The following is a 22782-nucleotide window of genomic DNA, read 5'->3' on the forward strand; positions in this document are numbered from 1 at the left end:
ATTCAATCTTATAGAAGTTTCTATTACTGAAATATTTCTGTACAACTACAAAATATAGGTATTTGATAGGATACGACTCTTTAAATGGTGCAAAAATATACATTTTTCTCCTCAGACCAATTTTTTTCTGAAGTGACATTCTTCTCTTAACTTCCTATTCTTTTCTATTTCCCTAATTTTTCTTTCTGTGATCAATGACACGAATCTTGGAACTTGTTTATTACCTTTTTTATTTTCTTATCCAGAAGTTTTAATACTAAGGGACATAAATCCAGGATTATTCAGTAATTTGAGGCATGTGATGTGGTGGAAAGCTAAAAAAGTGATTCCTTGAACCCCTTATAATTTAATTATATTGTGGTATGGATATTCTCCTTGTTCTCTGCTAATATGTAGTTTTTCAAATATTTGCAAAATTAACTTGAGGATTGAAATATTACAGTTGGGTAGGAGCCATATAATATAGAGATTGCATACTAACATTCATAGTTTCACAAGTGATAATATGATATGAAAAAAAGAGAACTGGCTTCAGGGAAAATAAAGAAAATTTGGGTTTGAAATCTTCCTTCTCACATACACATACTAACCACCATGAGCACTATTATCATCACCACTGCTACTGCCACTGCCACCACCTCTACCATTAAACCACACCAAATTTTAGTCAAGTTCAGATTCATGATAGCAATTTGCTATTTTAATGGGTGGCCCAGGCTATCTATATGTCACATGATTAGAATAATAAGGTCCATTGTTGTCTAACTTTATAGATTTTCTTTCTGATTAAAACTTGTGAGCATACCTACTGGAAACTCCTGACAAACTTCAGTATCAGTAACTTCTCAGAAAATTAAGATCATAGAAAGTTGCCCATAAGCCTGTGAGTAAAGGTGAATAACTTTACGACAAAAGGCAGGATGATAACTTGAATTTTACTGGTTTCAAAGACAGGGGTTCATCCATTTCTCCGGTATGACTTTTGAAAGTGTTCCTAGGGGACCTGGCTCAAATACAATGCCCTACAGAAGTTAAACCTGTTGTGCATGGAATTTGGAAATGCAGAAAACAGTCTAGGAAGAAAAAGTTAGTTATTGCAAAACCCGTTAGTCCTGTTCAAGCATGCAGATGTTTTATTTTATTATTCCTCAAATGTCTATTTCTTTTTCAGCACAACGCAGTTATTATGCTATCCTCCAAAATAAGATATATGAATTTCAAACAAAATTGTCAAAAACAACAACCTTGGTTGCTTCATATGGTACACAGAAATAATTACATTTCATTTACAGTACAGATGCACTTTACACAGTCATCAACAGTCATTCACTACCAACACAGTATTTGAAAAATCACCTAAAACACCAAAAAAAGTTTTCTTTTTTTAATTTCAGTAGAAATAAAAGAGTTTTGCATAAGTGATGAGTAGGATGAGGGGCCAACTACCAATTGGAGAATTTTCGCCACATTTTCTTGAACATTTAGGATATTAAAAATAAAATTGGTAATTAAGGAGTTAAAACCCTAAGTATTCCTGCATTGCAGTTTCCTTAGTCTGTATTTAATAATAACAAAAATTTCATTATCTGTTATCAAAGAAGTTTCATTGTACAATGGACTTCAAAGCACAAAGTGATAAGAAGCAGGCTTTAGGAATGATTAATTTTCAAGCTGCTAGCAAATTAGTAATTTGTTCAAGAAATATTATGAGTAAAGTCACTTCTTCCCAAGTAAAATTTAAGTTTTCTTATTTTTTTCATTCTATAAGCATTTATCTAATGCCTACTGTGTTTACAACCTTGTCTTGGGGCAACTATAAAAATGTAAAACCAAGTAAAATCTTTCAAAAAAAATCACAAATTAGTATACAGGGGATGACATTTTGTCTTCTTATGACAAACATTAAGAAAAATTTTTTAAAGGGAACAATAATCTTTCCCCCTACACATATAGAAGTTAAACTGTATCCCTTGTAGTAGAATCTTGGAATGGACAGAGCTTTTTGATTGACATAAAACTGTTCACACTGGTACATGCAGACATGTCTGCTGATACAATAGTCTTTAAAATATAAACACGTTTCCACTTAATGTACACAGAGATCAAGTTTGCATCACCAAACAGCTTGTCCTCCATCATGGGAGGAAACTGCTGTTTACAAGAATCTCTTTCTAGAAAAAGATTTGTGTTGCTTTCTTGAACTAAGAGAGAAAGCAATCTTTCTTTAAGTATTGGTATAGAAAGCTTCCTAGCTTGAGCTCCATATTTAGACTCATGTTAGTTACTCTCAAAATATTTTTGAGAAAATGTAATCTAATCAGACCCAAAGCAAAATAAGTAGAAAAATGTGTAGGTACGGCTGTAAGACTACTTGGTGCTGTGGCATTTGTCCCAGCCTATTGGGACTGTTTGCACAAAACACCTCAAGATAAATTCAATATCCGGGCTAGTTGTTAACAGCAAAGAGGCTTAAAGATAAGTACTCATTTGTCAAATAACTCCTTTGCCCCCCTTCACTACTTTTTGATAAGGACAGAGGGGTTGATTATCATATTTCACTAGTAAGAGACCTTGTCAGTTAATATAAAAGTAGGAAAGCCATTGGTACTACAAAAAAGGTTAACCCAGCTGCTAATGAGAAACCTTTAAAATGTCATTAGAGAGGTGAGCTAGAAATACATGAACTGACAATTCACCGTGTCACAGGACTACAGTGGACAAGAAGACTAGTCTTGAAAAAAAAATCTATCGTACAACAGTTTGGATTTAAAACTTACCAAAAAACTTGGGCTACATCAAAGAGTTTTTTTCTCTGACTGTGGCACTAACTGTTAAAGAATTCTGGAATTTAAAACAAACAAACAGAAAGTCCTGATCCCTGAAACAACAGGTGTACAATGGATTATTGCAGTTGTAACAGTATCTAGGAAGCAAGGTAAAATGATAATCAATATTGAGCTAGCTGGACACTACAGGCTCACAGATGAGCATCTCACCCAGAAAGATTGCCCTGCTAAGTGGAGTTTATTTGTAGAGTTTACCATGGAATGGGAACAATCAGCTTGTTGTAAGTGCCCAGAAATGCCCCTTTCTACAGTTAAAGTTTATCATGCCTAATCTGAAGACAACATAAGTAAACTGAGATCACTGCTCCAAAGAATTTCAGCATGCATTATGATGGTATTCCTTTCAGTCAGTACAAACCTGTCATATGAGGTTTTCTTTTAAAACATAATATACTTCACTTGCCAATGTTCACGTTTGTTTGTTTTTACAGGAAAAAACATGTTATCAAAATGTTTTCCATATGTGTTTTTCATTCAACTGGAACATGGTGTCCAAAGTTGTTTTTTAAATTTCATTTTATTTTTTTTTAAAAAAGTTCTTATCTTAAGAAGCATCAATGGGAGGCATTTCATTGTGCTCATTTGTAAAGTCAAAGGATCACAGATTATTCCGCTGTATAATAGGTCAACTTTATGCCCAGAAATGCCATTTGGTGGCCTTTTATGCACATCCTTAAGTCTGGAAACAATGTTTGGTTTTGCTACCAACCCGGTCTTCCATTTTGCTGTTTAATTTGTAAAAGACTGGATGTTTCTTCCATCTTCCTCTTTAGAGCCCTTTCACAGTCAGGACTCAACTGCTCTCTGTCCTTATTCCAATTGTTTTACAAAGCAGATACTCTGACAATGTTTCCTCCTGAGTACTCTGGAGATTCTGGCCTGTCATCTCCTTCAGGGGTCGTAACTGGAGGTGTCGGTATGCTTATTATTGCTGTAGTCACGTAAGGTTGCTCACAGTTTAGTTTAACACACTCTTCCATTTTGGCATTTAAACTGGATCGGCTGATGGGGAAAGAATGGATTAATAAAACAAGGTAAGTTGTCCACATTTTTCTTATATGCCTTTACCACAGAATTGAGGTGAAGATGTCTAAGTTTCAATGAATCAAATTTTTAAACCTAAGAATATTTGTGATCATTTTGGGTATGCTTTTAAAAAAAAGTATAACAAAGTAGATGATGTAACCTGCAAACATAGTCAATATTAACTGAAGATATTCTGAAGTATTAAACTGAAGTTTAAAAACTAGTTGATTTTGGTTAGATAATTCAAAATTTCTGAGGCTTTATTCTTAGTAGAACTAACACTAGTGTATTGATTTTTACTTTGACTGAATTAACATCCTTGAAGTCAATGATATTTAAAAAGTTCCTTAGGAATTATTACTATTATTATTTTTTAAAAATCCTCTTTAGATTACCTAGGCAATGATTTAAAACCACATGCCAAGAGCTGCTGCTGGTGTTTATGTTTTGGGAATGGAATTATTCTCTAATGCACATTACTCTTTCCCACTCTAGATGGTACTGTATATAAACAAGACAGACTTCAGAGACAGAAACATTTTAAGCTCTTAAAAGTTTGAGCTGTGTTTCCAAAGCCTTTTGCTATATTCAAAAAGCCATAGATTTAACTATTTACCTAGTTTCTTCATATGCTGTAATATGCACACACACACACACACACACACACACACACACACACACACCCTCCCTACATATACATATGGAAATGGAAAATAATAAAAAGAGACTTGGAATACATTTTGTGTGAATCGACTTTTAAAAATTTCTCTTGATAATGCTTTTCTTATTTTCAAAAAATGTTTTTTGATCAGTATCTCACTTTTGAGTCAATGGCTTTGTACAGCTGTCGTCTTAGTTTTCATCTGGTCAACTGGTAATTCTTTTAGTTCCTAATAAGTTTTAAAAAAAAGTTTTCATTTTTATTAATTCTATATTTTAAGTTGCATTTTAAGTACTTTGAGGGCAAGTAGAAGAGCTTCAGTTTCTTTCCTATGTCTCCATAGCACCAACTTCAAAGGCACTGAAAGATGTTACTATTTTTCTAAATTAAAAAAAAAAAATGAACCAAAGGGTTTCCTTTCCTGAATGCAGACACTTACATTTGTACTCATATAGGAGAAGGAAGAGTGCTTCTAAAGGTGGAATGCCCCTATCTCTTTCCCTTCTCTTCTCCATTTTCCTACTTTTAAGTAGGATTGCATTGAGTAGGATTCTCCCTTAATGGATATGTGTACATGTACATGTCTATCTGACCTCCTTCTGCCCATTACATTGACTGCTCTGGTCTCAGTTGTATATCTCTGGCAGTGTGTGTGAAATTGTTGCAGGCATGTGTACATGAACAAATTCACATGCAAGTTCATATACCTGCCATGACAGTGAGGATGATTTATGTCATCAACTCAGATCAAATTTAACATTCCAAGTACCTGTTAGATAAAGGTGTTCTCTCCACACACCTGATTTGTATAGTACTGAGTTCTTGTACACTGCCTTGGCGGCTCCCTGATACATTGGCATTTGGGATCCGGAAAGTTTTTTTGTGTCGTCTTGAGCAGCAAGTGCTGGTGACACCTTGTTGTGATGAGAGAGAAGGGCTGTGACTTGAAGGCCGGTTGACTGTTGAAACTTCCATGCAGCTCTCTTCATAAACCTGTTCATCCACAAACTCGTGATTCTGTTCAACATCATTAAGGATGTGGGTTGAAAACAAATATGAAAAAAAAAGGGATAGATAAGTTACAAAATAAATTCAGAACTTGTTTTTGCTTTCATACATTAAGGCTTTGCACAGTGCTTATTTCTGGTGAAAAGGCCAAGTCTGAGTCTTTTCCCCTCTGAGAAAACTGCATAATGGAGTTTAACTCAAATAGAAATAGGAACCATGAATGTGTACTTAAGGATCCCTGTGGGCACGTATTGACTTAGAAAAATACATCTATGTTTTCTTGTATTTGTATTTATTTTGTTAAATATTTGTCAGTTGCATTTTAATCCAGTTTGGGCTGCATGAGAGTGTAGTCCATGGACTATATCTTTGACACTTTTGTTTTAAGAGGAACCTTTCAACCATAAGTATAAAATTCTGTTTATACTAATAATTATTTTTGTTATCATTCAGTTGTTTCAGTTATGTGACCCTTTGACCCTTTCTGAACCTTTTAAGGGTTTTCTTGGTAGAGATACTAGAATGGTCTGCCATTTCCTTCTTCAGCTCTTTTTTTCTTTTTTTTTTTTTTTTTTAACAAATGATGAACTGAGGCAAACAGGATCAAATGATTTGCCCACTGTCACACAGTAAGTGTCAGGCCAGATTTGAACCAGGAACATAAGTTTTCCTGTTTCCAAATCCAGTGCTTTATCCTTTATCCACTAAGCTAACTTGCTGCTAATGAACATTTATATTTTCAAGCAAAATCTCAAAGATACTTGTGTTTTTGATATACTCCTAATTTGATGACTGAATCCCTTTTCAAATTGTATTTTCTCAACATCTGCACACAAAATCTCTATGTTAAGAGTTAAAAATGCAAAACTTTGGTGCAGTAGTAGGTTTGAAGTATCTTCAGGAGGTTCTATCTTTAAAAATAAAACTAACCCCAACATATAAATACACACACATATATATAATATATATGTAAATATATATAAGAAAAATATATAAGAAACCGTACTGTTCTGAGGATTTTGGAGGTGACCAGATGGCACTAGGACTGGTCCTGGAATCAATATGAATTCTAATCTGATTTCAGAAATTTATTAGTTGTGTGACTCTGGGCAAATAAATTGCTTTTGATCTGCCTCAGTTACCTCATCTACATCAGTTATGTGAAAATGTGTGTGTATATACACACACACACACACACACACACACACACACACACACATACACACACAAATTTTTCATGAGGCAATTGGGATTAAGTGACTTGCCCAGGGTCACACAGCTAGGCAGTGTTAAGTATCTGAGGTCTAATTTGAACTCAGGTCCTCCAACTTCAGGGCTAGTGCTCTATCCACTGCACCACCTAGCTGCCTCAAAGATAAATGTTTTTAAAACACTTGAAAACTTTAAAGCATTATATAAATACTACCTATTATTATTGGTGAAATCATTATTATTATTTAATTTTTCTGCTTCATATGGGCATTTTCAGTGACAAAAGATTCTAAAAATTAGTTGGGAAATTATACATTTATAGTTTCCATGTCTTTAGAATTTTTTCTAAAATCTTGGGATGCAGAAAAATTATAGAAAAATAGAATTATTTATTAGTTAAATAAATGGAATGGCTTAATTAGCAAATGGCTTAGAGTTGTCATGCTGAAAGAATGTGCTCTTCCACTTTCTCCTTCCATACATTTTCCCCTCTTTCTTCATCTTTCCCTTTCCCCTATATTCTCTCTATCCTCCACCCCAACCCTGTATCAGTAACAAACTACCAAACTACCTTCTTTACCGCTAATGAAAAAGCAAAGTCTTTTCAGGATCTATGAATTTCACAGACGGTTTCACAATAACTCTTGAATAATCACATAATGCTCAAACACAAATAACCAATATTGCCTTCATTAACTCATTGCATTGCCCGCAAAGGAAAATACTTACATTTTTAAAAAAGGAGAATGTATTTGAGAAATATACTTTTTGTAACACTTCCTATTTGATTAAATTGTATTAGGATTACCAAAACTCTTTATTTTCAGAATATAATATGTGCAAGAAAAGCTACATATATTAAGTACGTGCATTAAACATAGAAAAATGCAATTCAGAGGGCATATGGATCAAAACATGGTAACAGTACAGAATAGCATAAATTTTCTTACACAAAATCATCTGACATATTATAAATAAAGAGCCATTAAGTAACACAAGCATCTATAGGATGGTAATATTAAATTTGACAGAAGTTGAATGTTTTAATTTCAAGCAAATGCCATGAAAGCAAAAATACTAAATGATGTATTGTTTTCATTAAAAAAAATATAGGGAAAATTTCCATGGTTTCTTTTTTCTCCCACATTTGAATGAATAAAAATTTTTAAATGGGAGAGCAATGCTTCATTGGCCTGTTCAGAAAACTGTACTTTATTAGTATTTATTTCCACAAAATGTGCATATCTAGATCTGAATCAAAATACTTTTACATTAGATTTATTGCTAATTGAGGCAATAATTTAGAGTCTCAATCATTTACTTAATTAAGACAAAAATTTTTTCCCCTCTTATTTTGAAAATCTTACTCCTTATTTTATCAAGAGGACTAGTTGGGTAGAGTACAAACAGAATATGCTCAACAATAATAAAATTTCTATTGCTCTAAGTTAGCATGATACACTGGAAATAGTATTTAACTTGAAGGTCTAAGTTCAAATTCCAATTCTGTTACTGTCTGTGATTTTGGAGGAATCACAACTTTATTGGACTACCTTTTCCTTATCTGTAATATTATGGTGGGGGAATAGAAATGCACCCCAAATTTCTTCCAATTTTCCATCTATGATCCTAGGATCTTGTTCATAGGAATCATATTACACTTGTTTAATGAATAAGTGTCTCATTTCACATGAGGTCTAAACCTAATTGAATGTGACAATCATTGTGTTATCTTAAGGAAACCATGACATAACACAGAACCATTGGCTCTGTGTGTACACTGAAATGCCCCAGGGGAAAAACATGAAACAAGATGCATCACTTTTATAAGTTAAACTCTAGTTACAGTGGTCCTCAAAGTGTAGTCCAAAGAATTATTGGGGTCTCTGAAAACCTGTAGACCTCAGGGTCTACAAATTCAAAATTATTTTTTATTTCTAATATTGTAAATAGCTATAAATGTAACCCATGTGAACAAAAACTCTTTGAATAGATCCTCGATAGTTTTTTTTTTAACAACATGAAGAGACTGAGAACAAAAGTTTGAGAACCACTGTGCCTAGTACCTATTAAAAGGATAGGTCAAAAAGAAATTATGTTAATATGTTAATTTTCCACACCACATTATATTCATTTTTCAAAGCTTTAACACAAAATTGCATACCAACCGAGAGGCAATGTATCATAGTGAATAGAGTGCTGATTTTAAAGTCTACAGAACATGAGTTTAAGTTCAACTTAATGGTTCTAAGCCTCTCATTGAACTTAGGTCCCCATTTGTAAAATGGGGATAATGATATCAGCTGTGCAAAGGAATTACATCATAAGCAGATATAAATTTTATGATTTCATCTATAAACACTACAGAGTGGAGGTAGATGGGAGGTGAAGTACAATTTAAATGTCTCCAATTATGCTTCCATTCACTAGGTAGCTTGTATTTTGTAGAATGATTCTGTTGTTCACTTCACACATGCCTCACTGAGTGTGAAGATATCCCCTTCCTATATGTGGTTCTAGAATATCTTTTTCATCCTAGACTTGTAGACTTTAAGGAAAATCTTAAATTATCCTTCCTCACTAACATGTTCCTGCTCAATTGAAAGTAGCCCATTACTCTTTTTGATTTCCTTGTCTATTCTTTTATTTCATGGGAAATCAGGGCAAAGTAACAATTATATGTTTGTACATCATCTTCAAAAGTAATCATGCTTATGTGTTAAATCTTTTCTTCCAATCATCAATTTTCCTGACAGTTATTTTTTAAAACCTGTGTTTGTTTTCTGCTATATGAATAGAAGTCTTTGTTCCCATCCTTTTCCTTATCAATGGTTTAAGCTGGGCATAGTAAAAAAAAAATAGTTTATATTCAATTGTTTCCTTAGCAACCACATCACCTTTGTCTGATTTCTAAAACAGAATGTCTTATTTAAAAAAAAAAAAAAACACATAGCCTACTTAGCTCCTTCCCAACTATATATGCTTAAGGACATTCTATTGACCTTTCTGAATGAGTTACAGGTTTTTCAACATAGTTCAGAATTTAACCTAACCCCGGGATTAGAGATGACTCTATTGTTCCTATTGGATATGGTGTGAGGTGTGTAAAGTCCTTAGCAAACTTGAAAGCATCACACACAATATTATTTACTTTTAATTTTGATTGATTTTGTTATGCTAAATTTCAGGAAAGTGTCTGACCATCTTTTTCTGTTGGTCAGCATTTTCAGTTGAGGACATTTAGAGACAAAGAAATCTTTTATTATTATATATAACATAGCTTAGGACTTTTGCAAAAGTAGAATGGCTTTGTATTCGTATGAAGCTCCTTATTAAGTGTTTGGTTTCCCATTCAAATGCCATAATACAATGTGAAAAAACATTTCCCAAATACATATCTGAAAATATTTCTCAGCTCGAACTTTCAACAGTCATACAATGTGATTCAATATTGGGTTTTATGCAAGGTTGATGAGTCACTCTATGAAAAAGAATGATGATAAACAACAAGGTTCTGTAAAAGCAAATGAGATTGTTATAGTAGTCCAGGGGAAGGCATTGATGCCATCTCCTTACCGTAGTTTTTTCCAGACAGTGAAGCAGGTGGTGGTGCTGGGTTTCAAAGCAAGAGCCAGATTTGCTAACAAAGGCCTGCTCATCTTCTCCAGAGGACTGTTAACACAGAGAATACAGTATTACTTTCTATTTTATTTGCAAACAATGGGGATGCTAGCCACATGCTTCTGCAAGATTTGGGCTACAATGAGCCATAATTGCAGTGTTTGCCAGCAAAACTGAACAGACAGAAAAACAGCTCTTGACTTATAAGATCAGCAGTCAAAACGACTAGTGCATTTCCTTAATTTGGACATTTAAATCATGTTTTAGGAAGCTTTAACTATTGTTATAACTCTGGGTCAGTCTGCCATTATGTTGGTTTCAAATTTAAATAAGTACTTTATAGACACATTCTGAAAGCCTCTTTAATGATATAAAAGTTACTTTATTTTTAAATTTTATTGTGAATTTTATGAATGCCAAATAAAATAAGCATTTTCAAATATTTAGTAAAACAGAAAAGAGAATCAAATACAAAACTGCATATCTCAAAGCATCCTTGTTATGAAGATGACTGAAATCATAGCTATCCAGGTAGGAAAAGAGCTTTTAACTTGTTTGTCTTAGGCAGTGGAATGAAGCCTATGTACCCCTTCCTGGAATAATGTCTTTAAAATTATGAAATAAAACACACAAAATATAAAGAAAACCAATTATAATAAAATATAGTTTCTAAAATATTAAACAAAATTAAACTGATGGATCCCAGTCTAAGAATTGTGTTACGAATTAAAACACATTCAAAAGAATTCAATAATTGAGATTTTTGGGACAATTTTACAACATTCTTCAAATTAACTGGAGACTACAGCAATTTTTTTTGGTGGATAAAAGACATGAAACACAGATGAACAAATGGATCCCCAAATCTTGCTGGGGAGTCTCTCTGAAGAGGAAGAGATAGCAGAAACAGGGTAGGGTAGAGTTTGTTCTGGACATAACTGTCAACTTGCCATCTGGTAGAGTGCTAATTTGATAAATTATTGTTGCTAATTGGTCCTTAGCTCCATTGTTGTTATACTATTAAAGAACATTGCAGGGCATCAAAACATAGAAGATGCTGACATTATTCAAAGTCCTGGGGCCACACCCTACTTACATGTCTTTTACAGATTGTCAAAAATGTTGCATATGCATGGCTGGGGTTCAGTGTGAGAGAAGAAAATACATTCCCTAGCAATACCATTGATTCTAAATTCATAGCATTGATGATTACTCTCCATGATCTGGGATAAAGGAAATATGATATTTTTATTGTTTCATTATTTTTTAAAATTAGTCAATATATAATATGAAATTTAGAAGAAACAAAATCATAGCTTAATGAATAGAGAAATGACATGGGAATTAGGAAATCCTGGAATCTAGTTCCACTCTTGACACTTTTTGACTATGTGATCTTGGATAAGTCACTTAACAGAGAACTCTCAAAAACTATAAATTGTTAGGCAATTGCTTTTGTGTATTGGTAGAGGAAGTCTCCTCACCTTGAAAATTTTTTTATAATAAAGAAATCACAGGCATGAGAAAAGGAAAAAGGAAAAGATAACAAAGCAACTAATAGGGTAAGATGTTTGAAACATTGTTAATATAACTGTGGCCAGTTGTTGTTTTTCCAATATATTACCTGGAGTTGGTTACTCAGTAATCCATTTCGTTTGCTCTGCATGTAAGCATTAGCACTTCCACTCTTGGCTGCCCGGATTCTTGCAAGCCTTGCTTTCTATATCAAAAGATAAAAAAAGAAAAATGACTTTTTGCTAGGTTCATCTGTTGATAAAATATATTTCAATTAAACACAATATATTAGTATTATTTTTAAGCATTCTAGCTTTTCCTCTATAACATTTATTTGAAAATATGATTCCATCTTACTTATATAGCCATGATCTCATTAACACAGGCAGCCCTTCTAATAACATAGTTTCAACACATGAAAATTATGGAAGGAAATATACAACCTTATTTGGAGTATTAAAGTTTTAGCTTTTTAGTAAGAATTGCTGACTTCAGAAAATTTACCTGAGTATAAATGTACCAATAAGAACTGGTATTCTTTAAAATATATTTTAATTTTCTTGCATGGTTTTTTTGTTTTCTATTTTATTGAATTCTCTTCCTTTGATCTTGTTTCTGACACAGATGTGTGGTAGTTCATTAAAAAAAAAAGCCAAATATACAGTTTCCAGCTTTGAGAGGCTTGTCCTTCAGTATCCAAAAAGTTCTTCTTTCTGGTGACTGTCTCTTTTCTTCTGATCCCTCTTTGAAACCCCGCATAGCTGGATCTTCTTTTCTTGAAAGACTGTAGTTTAGAAACTTTCAGTTTTCTGATTGATTGATGCCTTCTTGCCTATTACTTTGGAAATATAGATCTAATTGAATCTGATGTGGGACACTTTCTCTTCCTATAAAATACTTAAAATTAGCTTGATTATATCAATGAGCTGTCCTGAGGAATGAAAAGACTTGTGAGCTCTGGAGCTCTAGAAAAAGCCTCATGTCCCAGAATCATCTTATCTCAGGATCACTATGGACTCCCTCTTCCTGCCATGGTCTGAAGACTATTATTCCTCAAGATCCCTAGTAATACCTCTGGGGGAGCTCCTCCCTGTCTTGCTATGGCGGTGTTATTTATGGTCTGAGCATGAAAGAATGATAGGTAGACAGAATTTGTCAATCAATTCATCAATAAACAAATATTTCTTAAGTGCCTATTATATTTCAGTGTTGTGCTATGCACTGGAGATAAAAAGACAAGAATAAAACAGTCTCCACAATCAAGTAATTATGTAGGGAGAAAAAGGATAGGTACATAAATAGATTCAAAATAGATACAAAATATTTTTTTATGGAAACTAATATCTAATAAAATCGAGAAAACTGATTTAGAAGGATTTCACTACAGATTTGGGGGACAACCTATATAAAGGCACAAAGACAGGGATGGAATATCATGTGTAGAAATACCAGATTTTCTCTACTTTTGGGGAGGAGAAGTTGCTGCCTCAGAATCCTTCTCCTGTTGCATCTTTCTTTCTCCTGTTCCTTTGGGTGACTCCTGTTGAGTTTGAGAAAGCTTTCACTTAAGTAATCAAATAGGAAGATCCATTAATGTCAGCATTGAATATCTCATCTAATTCTTATATTAAGAACTTTTAATTCCAACACTACACCATCCTACCCCCCTAACCCCCAAAGATATAATCATATCAGAGAGAAAAAAAATCAATATTGTTGTGCATATATTTTTGCTTATTTCAATGACAATATCCCACTGATAATATTGAGTATCCTTGTGACCCAGGAACAACAACAATCATTTAAAAAGCCCTGTCATTCAGAAATTAGGCATGGACCCACACCGTATACCAAGAGAAGATCAAAATGGGTCCATGATTTAGGCATAAAGAATGAGCTTATAAATAAATTAGAGGAACATAGGATAGTTTCCCTCTCAGACTTGTGGAGGAGGAAGAAATTTGTGACCAAAGATGAACTAGAGATCATTATTGATCACAAAATAGAAATTTTTGATTATATCAAATTTAAAAGCCTTTGAACAAACAAAACTAATGCAAACAAGATTAGATGGGAAGCAACAAACTAGGGAAAACATTTTCACAGTTAAAGGTTCTGATAAAGACCTCATTTCCAAAATATATAGAAAATTGATTCTAATTTATAAGAAATCAAGCCATTCTCCAACTGATAAATGGTCAAAGGATATGAACAGACAATTTTCAGATGATGAAATTGAAACTGTTTCCACTCATATGAAAGAGTGTTCCAAATCATTATTGATCAGAGAAATGCAAATTAAGACAATTCTGAGATACCACTACACACATGTCAGATTGGCTAAGAGGACAGGAAAAAATAATGATGAATGTCGGAGGGGATGTGGGAAAACTGGGACTCTGATGCATTGTTGGAGCTAAGGACCAATTAGTAACAATAATTTATCAATTTATCTCCATTCTGGAGAGCAATCTGGAATTATGCCCCCAAAGTTATCAAACTGTGCATACCCTTTGGTCCAGCAGTGCTACTACTGGGCTTATACCCCAAAGAGATATTAAAAAAGGGAAAGGGACCTGTATGTGCCAAAATGTTTGTGGCAGCCCTGTTTGTAGTAGCTACAAAGTGGAAAATAAATGGATATCCATCAATTGAAAAATGGTTGGGTAAATTGTGGTATATGAATGTTATAGAATATTATTGTTCTGTAAGAAATGATCAGCAGGATGAATACAGAGAGGCTTGGAAAGACTTACATGAACTGATACTAAGTGAAATGAGCAGAACCAGGAGATCATTATGTACTTCAACAATGACATTGTATGAGGATGTATTCTGATGGAAGTAGATTTCTTCGACAAAGAAAAGATCTAACTCAGTTTCAATTGATCAATGATGGACAGAAGCAGCTGCACCCAAAGAAAGAACACTGGGAAATGCATGTAAACTTTTTGCATTTTTGTTTTTCTTCCCGGGTTATTTTTACCTTCTGAATCCAATTCTCCCTGTGCAACAAGAGAACTGTTCGGTTCTGCACACATATATTGTATCTAGGATATACTGTGGCATATTTAACATGTATAGGACTGCTTGCCATCTGGGGGAGAGGGTGGAGGGAGAGAGGGGAAAAGTCGGAACAGAAGTGAGCGCAAGGGATAATGTTGTAAAAAATTACCCAGACATGGGTTCTGTCAATAAAAAGTTATAATTATATAAAAAAGCCCTGCTATTTAACCCACTATATACAATCAATTGGGGGCTACAGATATGTTTTTTGGGGAGGCAAATAAGTGTGCATTTTCAATCTCTGTTGTTCAAAGAGAAATATATTCTTGCCCATTCTCTAGATAAACTGGTCTCACTAGACTACCAAATAGTATACTTTTATGAATTATCTATCTGCTTTAGCTGTGAGCAGTGACCAATATAATTGAATAGCTATCAGATACAGGGGTCATTTTGTGCAATATAGAGACATCCTATGTTAGGGTAACAACTCATAATCTTTCATCACAGAAAGGGACATTTTCACTCAGGAGGTCAATTACCTCCAGAATGATCAATCCTTCTGTGGATCAAATTCAAGAAGCAAGACAGTTCTCTTGTACCACACTGGATTAATTGTGTGTGTGTGTGTGTGTGTGTGTGTGTGTGTGTGAACAAAGCAAGCTTATAAATAGAAGTTCTGTACAATTTACTTATTATGATTTAAAAAATTCAAAACATATAATTTTCAACATTCACCTTTGTAAAATTTTGTGTTTCAGTTTTTTTTTTCCTTCTCTTCCTCCCACCCCCTTCTCTAGATGGCAAGTAATACAATATGTTAAACATTTGTAATTTTTCTATACACACTTCCACAATTATCATGCTGCATAAGAAAAATCAGATAAAAAAGGAAAAAAAAACGAGAAAGAAAACCAAATACAAACAAACAACAATAAAAGAGATGAAAATACTATGTTGTGATCCACACTCAGTCACCACAATTTTCTCTCTGGGTGCAAATGACTCTCTTCATCATAAGATCATTGGAACTGGCTTGAATCACCTTCCTCTTGAAAAGAGCCACATCTGTCAGAATCATGTAATCTAGCTGTTGCTATGTACAATGATCTCCTGGTTCTATTCACTTATCATCAGTTTATATAAGTCTCTCTAGACCTTTCTGAAATTATCCTGCTGATCATTTCTTATAGAACAATTATTATAACATTCATATACTATAATTTATTCAGCCATTCTCCAACTGATGGACATCCACTCAGTTTCCAGTTTCTTGCCACTACAAAAAGGGCTGCTACAAACTTTTTATGCAATTTGCTTAAGAGAAGTTTGCATAGAGAATCTTTTCAGATAATTTTTTTTCAGAGAAAGAGGGAGGGAATATAACAGTGTTCTAGTCAAGAAAACCTGGATACACATTCTGCCTCTGATACTCACGAGCTGATGATTATTGAAAACAACTAGATAATACAATAGGCAGGTAGGAGGTTCTTGAAATAGCTTTTGTACTTTTAGTCAAGAAAGATAGGGAAACCCAAGTACAAAGTAAAAAATAGTATCAATTAGTTAAATACCCATTTTGTTCCAGGTATCTAGGTACTGAGGATACATAATGAAAATCAAAATAGTGGTTGCTCTCCAGAAGCTAATATTCTACTTATATATACATTTAATTGGTAGAAACTGGCTTGGAATGGAAATTTATTCCTAAACTTAATCTGGTCACACTAGGTGTTATTAACTTTCTGCCACCACAACAGTGATTATGTTGCCTATGATGTGGCTACTTTAAAAACTCTGGTTTTCTCTTTCTCTGATACTCTATCCATCTGTCTCTCTTTTACTTTCTTAGAACTTAGTAGCAGCACTGGGAAACATCGCTTTCTTTTATTTATGAGACAAATACCTTAATCCAAAGTAATGCTCAATACAGGAAAATTAAATATATTAATCACAATGATAAGTCCATGTATTTGAAAGTAATCACTACCATAGGACTAGTTAGAGACACAGATGGAAAAATACCAATTCTTTTATAAGACAACAGCCATTTTAACTAACTATGAACAATATTGTTAAAAAATGAACCACACTAATTTAAACCTATAAGTTCTCCTTTCCTCCTCCAAATATGATTATAGTATTATATTTGGTAATAGGTTTTTAATAGGCTTTGTAGAACACCTTACCATATGGCTAATGAAAGCTAGCTACCTTTTATATGCAAAGAGTTATACCTTTTGGTCCAATTTGTAACTGAAGGAAATTATTCCATAAAAACACTAGAGAAATTCATTAAATCTTTACCCCACTCAGGCAGATAGTTTTGGCAGCATGGATTGCTAAGGTTAAAAGAAAATCAGCTGCAGATTCAAGTTTAAATTCAACTAATTCTTAAGTGTCTACTATGTGCAAGGCAAGAAGCAACATGCAAAGTGAATAATAGGTTCATATATATATATAAGATATTAGAGATCACTTAGTCCAGTCATTTAATTTTATGGATGAGGAAACTGAGGCCAGAGAAACTAGATCAATTCCCTAATGTTATACAGGTAATAGAAAGTGCTTGCCTTGAAGTCAGGGAGAACGGGTTTCAAGACTTTTGCTGAAATATTACTAGCTGTAAACATGGGCAATTTCACCTTTAACTGCTGAAGGCAACTGTCTAAGACTCTTAAGTTTCTAAAACTCTAAGTTGCTGATTTGCATTAATGAAAATAAGTTCTACTCTAGGAATCACCACACTGATGAAACTGCAGGATAGAAATGCGTCATAAATTCTTGCCAAATGTAAAGTGCCTTGTGCCAGGTGTTGAGGATAGGACACAGATTTGTACAAAAATGAAAGAATCCCTGCCTTCCAGGAGGTGAGATTTGACTGGGAGAAATATATCATGTACATAGAGAAGTAAGTGCAAGGTAATCAGAGAAGAGGGAAAACACTAAATGTTGTGAAAAGATAAATGTATTTTGAGACACAGAGAAAGGAATCCATTCCAAGTATGCAAATGACTATGCAAAGGTACCAAAGCAGAAGAAGGGATCTTGAGTTTAGGAAACTCTCTATTTAGAAGCTAGATAATAAAATGCATGAAAGGTAATGAGAGATAGTATGGTGTAGAGGCTAAAGGATAGACTTAGAGGCAGAAAGATCTGTGTTGAAATCCTACTTGAGATACTTATTAGTAGCAGAAACCATGAGCAAGGTATAACTTCTCTGAATCTGTTTCTATCTGTAAAATGGGGATATTAATTTTAGTATAGACAATTGCCAAGAAGCTCAAATGAAACATTGTAGGTTAAAAGGATTCTGCAAACTTTAAAGTACTTTATTAATTATTACTATCAAATGCTATTTTTCTTGTATTATTTCAGTCTTGTACAATTCTTTGTGACGCCATTTGGGGTTTTCTTGGCCAAGATATTGTAGTGATTTGCCACTTCCTTCATAGATGGGGGAACAGAGGGAAATATAGTTAAGTGATTTGCCTAGCCTTAGGGACACATAGCTAATAAACTATTGATCAGATAGTTTGAGATCAGATTTGAACTCAGATCTTCTTCAGGTAGCTATATTCAATTATTAACATTATTAATATGAATGTGAGTATTGAAATAGGTCGACATTAGATTGTGGAAGCCTAAAAATGGCAAAATAAAATATTTGCCCTTAAAAGCCTTCTCTATTATTGTTGAAGGTATCACCATCTTCCCAGTCACTCAGACTCACAACCTAAATGCTATCCAGTCTCTCCCTCACCTTCTTATCTGATTAGTTGCCAAGTCTTGTCTGATGTTACCTTCAGAAAATCCCTTGTCTACTCCCTGTTCTCTCATCTGACACTTTCCTCTGACACTGGTGTGGGCTCTTATTACTTCCCATCTACACTGTTACAATAACCTATTTGTTGTCCTTTCTGCTTCAAGCTTCTCCTTATTCTAGTGCATTCTTCATTCAGCTTCACTCAGCTAAAGTAATCTTGCTAAAAAGCCCAGGTCTGACTTTGTCACTTCCCTTGGATTTATGGACAAAGGTAATCCTGTCCTTTTAACGCCTGTCCTCAGTTCTTATATGCCCTATTACAATTACATTATAGCATCCTGAATATGTGTGAACTAGAGAACTATTACATAACCATGCTAAATACTAAGTATATGTAAACTAGATAACCATTGTATCATTCATTTCACTGAGTTAACACCTTGTAAATATCCTTGTTTCAAGTATAATAAAGGTGATCAAACCCTCCTTGACTTCTCAGGAAAAGTGAGAACACCAAAGGGAAAATGGGGAGCCAAACCAGATATTGTTAGCAGGTTTCCTCTGGGCTGAAGGGTCTTATACCTCACCCAGAAATCCCCCACTATCTGAGGCCCTCTACATGTTCTAGTCCTTGTCTCTGGGTTTCTCAGGCTTCCTTCAGGCTTGAATAAAATTCCACTTTCTATAAGGAGCCTTTCCTACTCTTTCTTAATGTTAGTGCCTTTCTTTGAGATTATTTCCATGGTATTGATTAATCTTCTTTAAGATAGTACCTAACAAATAATACACATCTCAAATATAATTTTTGCCTTGCTTTGTCGTCTTCTTCTTTTTTTTTTATTAAAGCTTTTTTTTTTTTTAAAAAACATATGCATGGTAATTTTTCAACATTGACCTTTACAAAATCTTGTTTTCAAATTTTTCCCTCTTCCCCTTATCCCTCCCCTAGATGGTAAGTAATCCAATATATGTTAAACATGTTAAAATATATATCAAATACAATATATGTATATGTATTTATACAATAATCTTGCTGCACAAGAAAAGTCAGATAAAAAAGGAAAAAAATGCAAAAAAAAAAAAAAAAGAAAATGCAAGCAAACAACAAGAAAAAGAGTGAAAATGCTATGTTGTGGTCCACACTCAGTTCCCATAGTCCACTCTCTGGGTGTAGATGGCTCTCTCCATCACAAGATCATTGGAAATAGCCTCAGTCATCTCATTGTTGGAAAGAGTCATGTCCATCAGAATTGATCATCATATAATCTTGTTGCTGGGTATAAGATCTCCTGGTTCTGCTCATTTCACTTAGCATCAGTTCAAAGTCTAGGTCTTTCTAAAATCATCCTGCTTATTGTTTCTTATTGAAAAATAATATACTATAACATTCATATGCCATAACTTATTCAGCCATTCTCCAACTGATGGGTATTCATTCAATTTCCAGTTTCTTGCCACTACCAAAGGGCTGCCATAAACATTTTTGCACATGTGGGTCCTTTTCCCTTCTCTAAGATCTCTTTGGGATATAAACCCAATGGAAATACTGCTGGATCAAAGAGTATGGAGAGTTAACTTTTTGAGCCTAGTTCCAATTTGCTCTCCAGAATGGTTGGATGTGTTCACAGCGCCACCAATAATGTATCAGTGTTCCAGTTTTCCCACAATCCCTCCAACATTCATCATTATTTTTTCCTGTCATCTTAGCCAATCTGAGAGGTGTGAAGTTCTCTTAATTTGCATTTCTATGCTCAATAGTGATTTAGAGTACCTTTTCATATAACTAGAAATGGTTTTAATTTCTTCATCTGAAAATTATCTATTCATATCTATTCATATCCTTTGACCATTTTTCAATTAGAGTATAGCTTGAATTCTTGTAAATTTGAGTCAATTCTCTATATATTTTAGAAATGAGACCTTTATCAGAACCCTTAAATATAAAAATCTTTTTGCAATTTATTGCTTCTCTTCTAATCTTGTCTGTATTAGTTTTGTTTGTACAAAAAATTTTTTTTAACTTAATATAATCAGAATTTATCTATTTGGTGTTCAAAAATGAGTTCCAGTTCTTCTTTGGTCACAGATTTCTTCCTTCTCTACAGATTTGAGAGGTAAACTACTCTATATTCTTCTAATTTGCTTATAATATCACTCTTACTATCTAAATCATGAACCCATTTTCACCTTATTTTAGTATATGGTGCTAGGTATGAGTCAATGCCTACTTTCTGCCATAGTAATTTCCAATTTTCTCAGCAGACTTGTTATTCCAAAAGCTGGGGCCTTTGGGTTTGTCAAACACTAGATTGCTATGGTTATTGACAATTTTGTCCTGTGAACTTAACCTTTTCCACTGATCAATTACTTTATTTCTTAGCCAGCACAAAAAGTTTTTGATAACTGCGGCTTTACAATACAGTTTTAAGTCTGGCACGGCTATTGCCTTGCCTTGTGGCAACTGTGTGGACCATCAATTGGAGAAGAGGAAGATGAAAATCTCAGAAAACAACAAAGGTTTTTGAAGTGGCATAAGTGAAGCCATTTAAAAGGGGTCATTTTCCTGCAATTGAAAAGGAGAAAGATTCAGAAAAATGGAGCTAGAATGGAGAAGATAATGCCTAGTTGAATATAAAGGCTGAGGAAGAAAAAAGAATCAAGAATGAATCCAAGATTAAAAACATGGGTGATAGAAGTGGGGAAAGTGTTTTGTGAATAACTGATGTTGAAAATCAACCTATTTGCCTTAGTTGAATGTAGGCTTCCTGAGAGCAGGTATAGTAGCATTTTAATATCTTCGTATTCCTAATTCCTAGCACAATTCCTCTCATATAGTGGGGCAAGTAATACATGTTCATTAAAGTAAAATAAATGAATTTTCCTGTGCCATCTTAGCACTTTTCCTGGCAAATAATAGATGCCTAATAAATGATGATTGCCAGACCAATGACTAGTATCTCACCTCCTCATAAATTGTTTCCATTAGTATGTATGGGATCTTGCTAAAAAAGTGATACAAGACCACATTATGGATATCAATATGACGTCTCTATGATCATCTTTCCTGTTCTGTGTGGGACATGGACAAGAAAAGACAGTTCAGATGGAGGAAACTTCCTAGTTGGGCAGCCTATAAACCCCTATTTGTACCAGGTAAACTGTCTTAGCTCTAAAGAATTTATATTTAGAAGATGCAAATGGAAGAGGAAACAGAAAAGGGCACATGAGCATTGCAGATAAAGGTCATAATTAAGGTTCTATTCTTGAATTTCAGGCTATCTTTAGTGGGTGGTGACACTAGAGCAGTTCATTTTAATTTGGGGGATTATTGAGGGAAGGTGTTAGTTCTGAATGTTCTAACACTGTAGTTGAAGGGAGAGAAGGTTGAAATTATCTAAGGTAATTCAATCAAGGAGCTATTGAGAAGGCAAGTACTTCTAAAGAAGTTATTCCCTCAAGTGTATTTCACCCTACTAAATGAGGAATGTGGGAGATTACTGGACCATTTTATTGCCTAAGTCCCAATATGTTTTCATTGCCATTGAACAATAAAAGTGTCCAGGGACAGGCTTATAAGTAAGCAGACTAGGAAAATACTCTGGTGTGATTGGAGAAATGCCAGGAAGAATTTCTAACCTAAATTCTACCATAGCTAACTCTTTAAATTCAACCATTACAGAGCCATTCCTTTAGGTTAAGGAATGTTTTTTAAAAATACCACTGTAGTAACACATTAAACAATGCCAGCTACTAACTATTCAGTGTGCATTAATTAGTTAAACACATCCTTTCCCCACCCTGTTGAGCTCTCTATAGAATATTATGTAAATCATAGAGTGAATAAAAGAAAGAACAGAGAGAAGGTCTACCTAAACTTTTTCTACTCTCAACTTCTTTTTGCCTGCCTTGCTTTCTGGCAGCTATATGGACCATTGATTAGAAAAGAGGAAGACCAAAAAGCTTAGAGAACAAAGGATGTTTTTGAAGTCATAAATGAGAAGTCAGGAGGCCACTGAAGTGGGGTAATGTTACTGCAAGTGAAGAAGAGGAAGATTCAGAAAAATGGAGATAGAACAGAGAAGACAACATTTGGCTGAATATAAGGACTGAAGGAGAAAGAA

At 34.0% G+C, this 22782-nt stretch overlaps 1 protein-coding gene across 3 annotated transcripts in view; it reads right to left on the minus strand.

Annotated features, from left to right (window-relative positions):
- Positions 1-1115: 1115 nt before the first annotated feature.
- The window catches only part of KCND2 (potassium voltage-gated channel subfamily D member 2), a 600774-nt gene continuing 579107 nt past the window's right edge, over positions 1116-22782 (minus strand). For 2 of the 3 annotated variants that reach the window (XM_052001500.1, XM_052001501.1), the window contains exons 4-7: positions 11999-12094; positions 10330-10425; positions 5303-5550; positions 1116-3848 (exon numbers count right to left, since the gene is read on the minus strand). In XM_052001500.1, coding sequence (XP_051857460.1) covers positions 3671-3848; positions 5303-5550; positions 10330-10425; positions 11999-12094 — 618 coding nt within the window. In that variant the 3' untranslated portion in view covers positions 1116-3670. The remainder of the gene's footprint in view (positions 3849-5302; positions 5551-10329; positions 10426-11998; positions 12095-22782) is intronic. The other variant, XM_052001502.1, reaches the window with a different exon arrangement.

The sequence above is a fragment of the Antechinus flavipes genome, chromosome 5, assembly GCF_016432865.1.
Source record: "Antechinus flavipes isolate AdamAnt ecotype Samford, QLD, Australia chromosome 5, AdamAnt_v2, whole genome shotgun sequence".
In the NCBI taxonomy this organism is placed as follows: domain Eukaryota; kingdom Metazoa; phylum Chordata; class Mammalia; order Dasyuromorphia; family Dasyuridae; genus Antechinus; species Antechinus flavipes.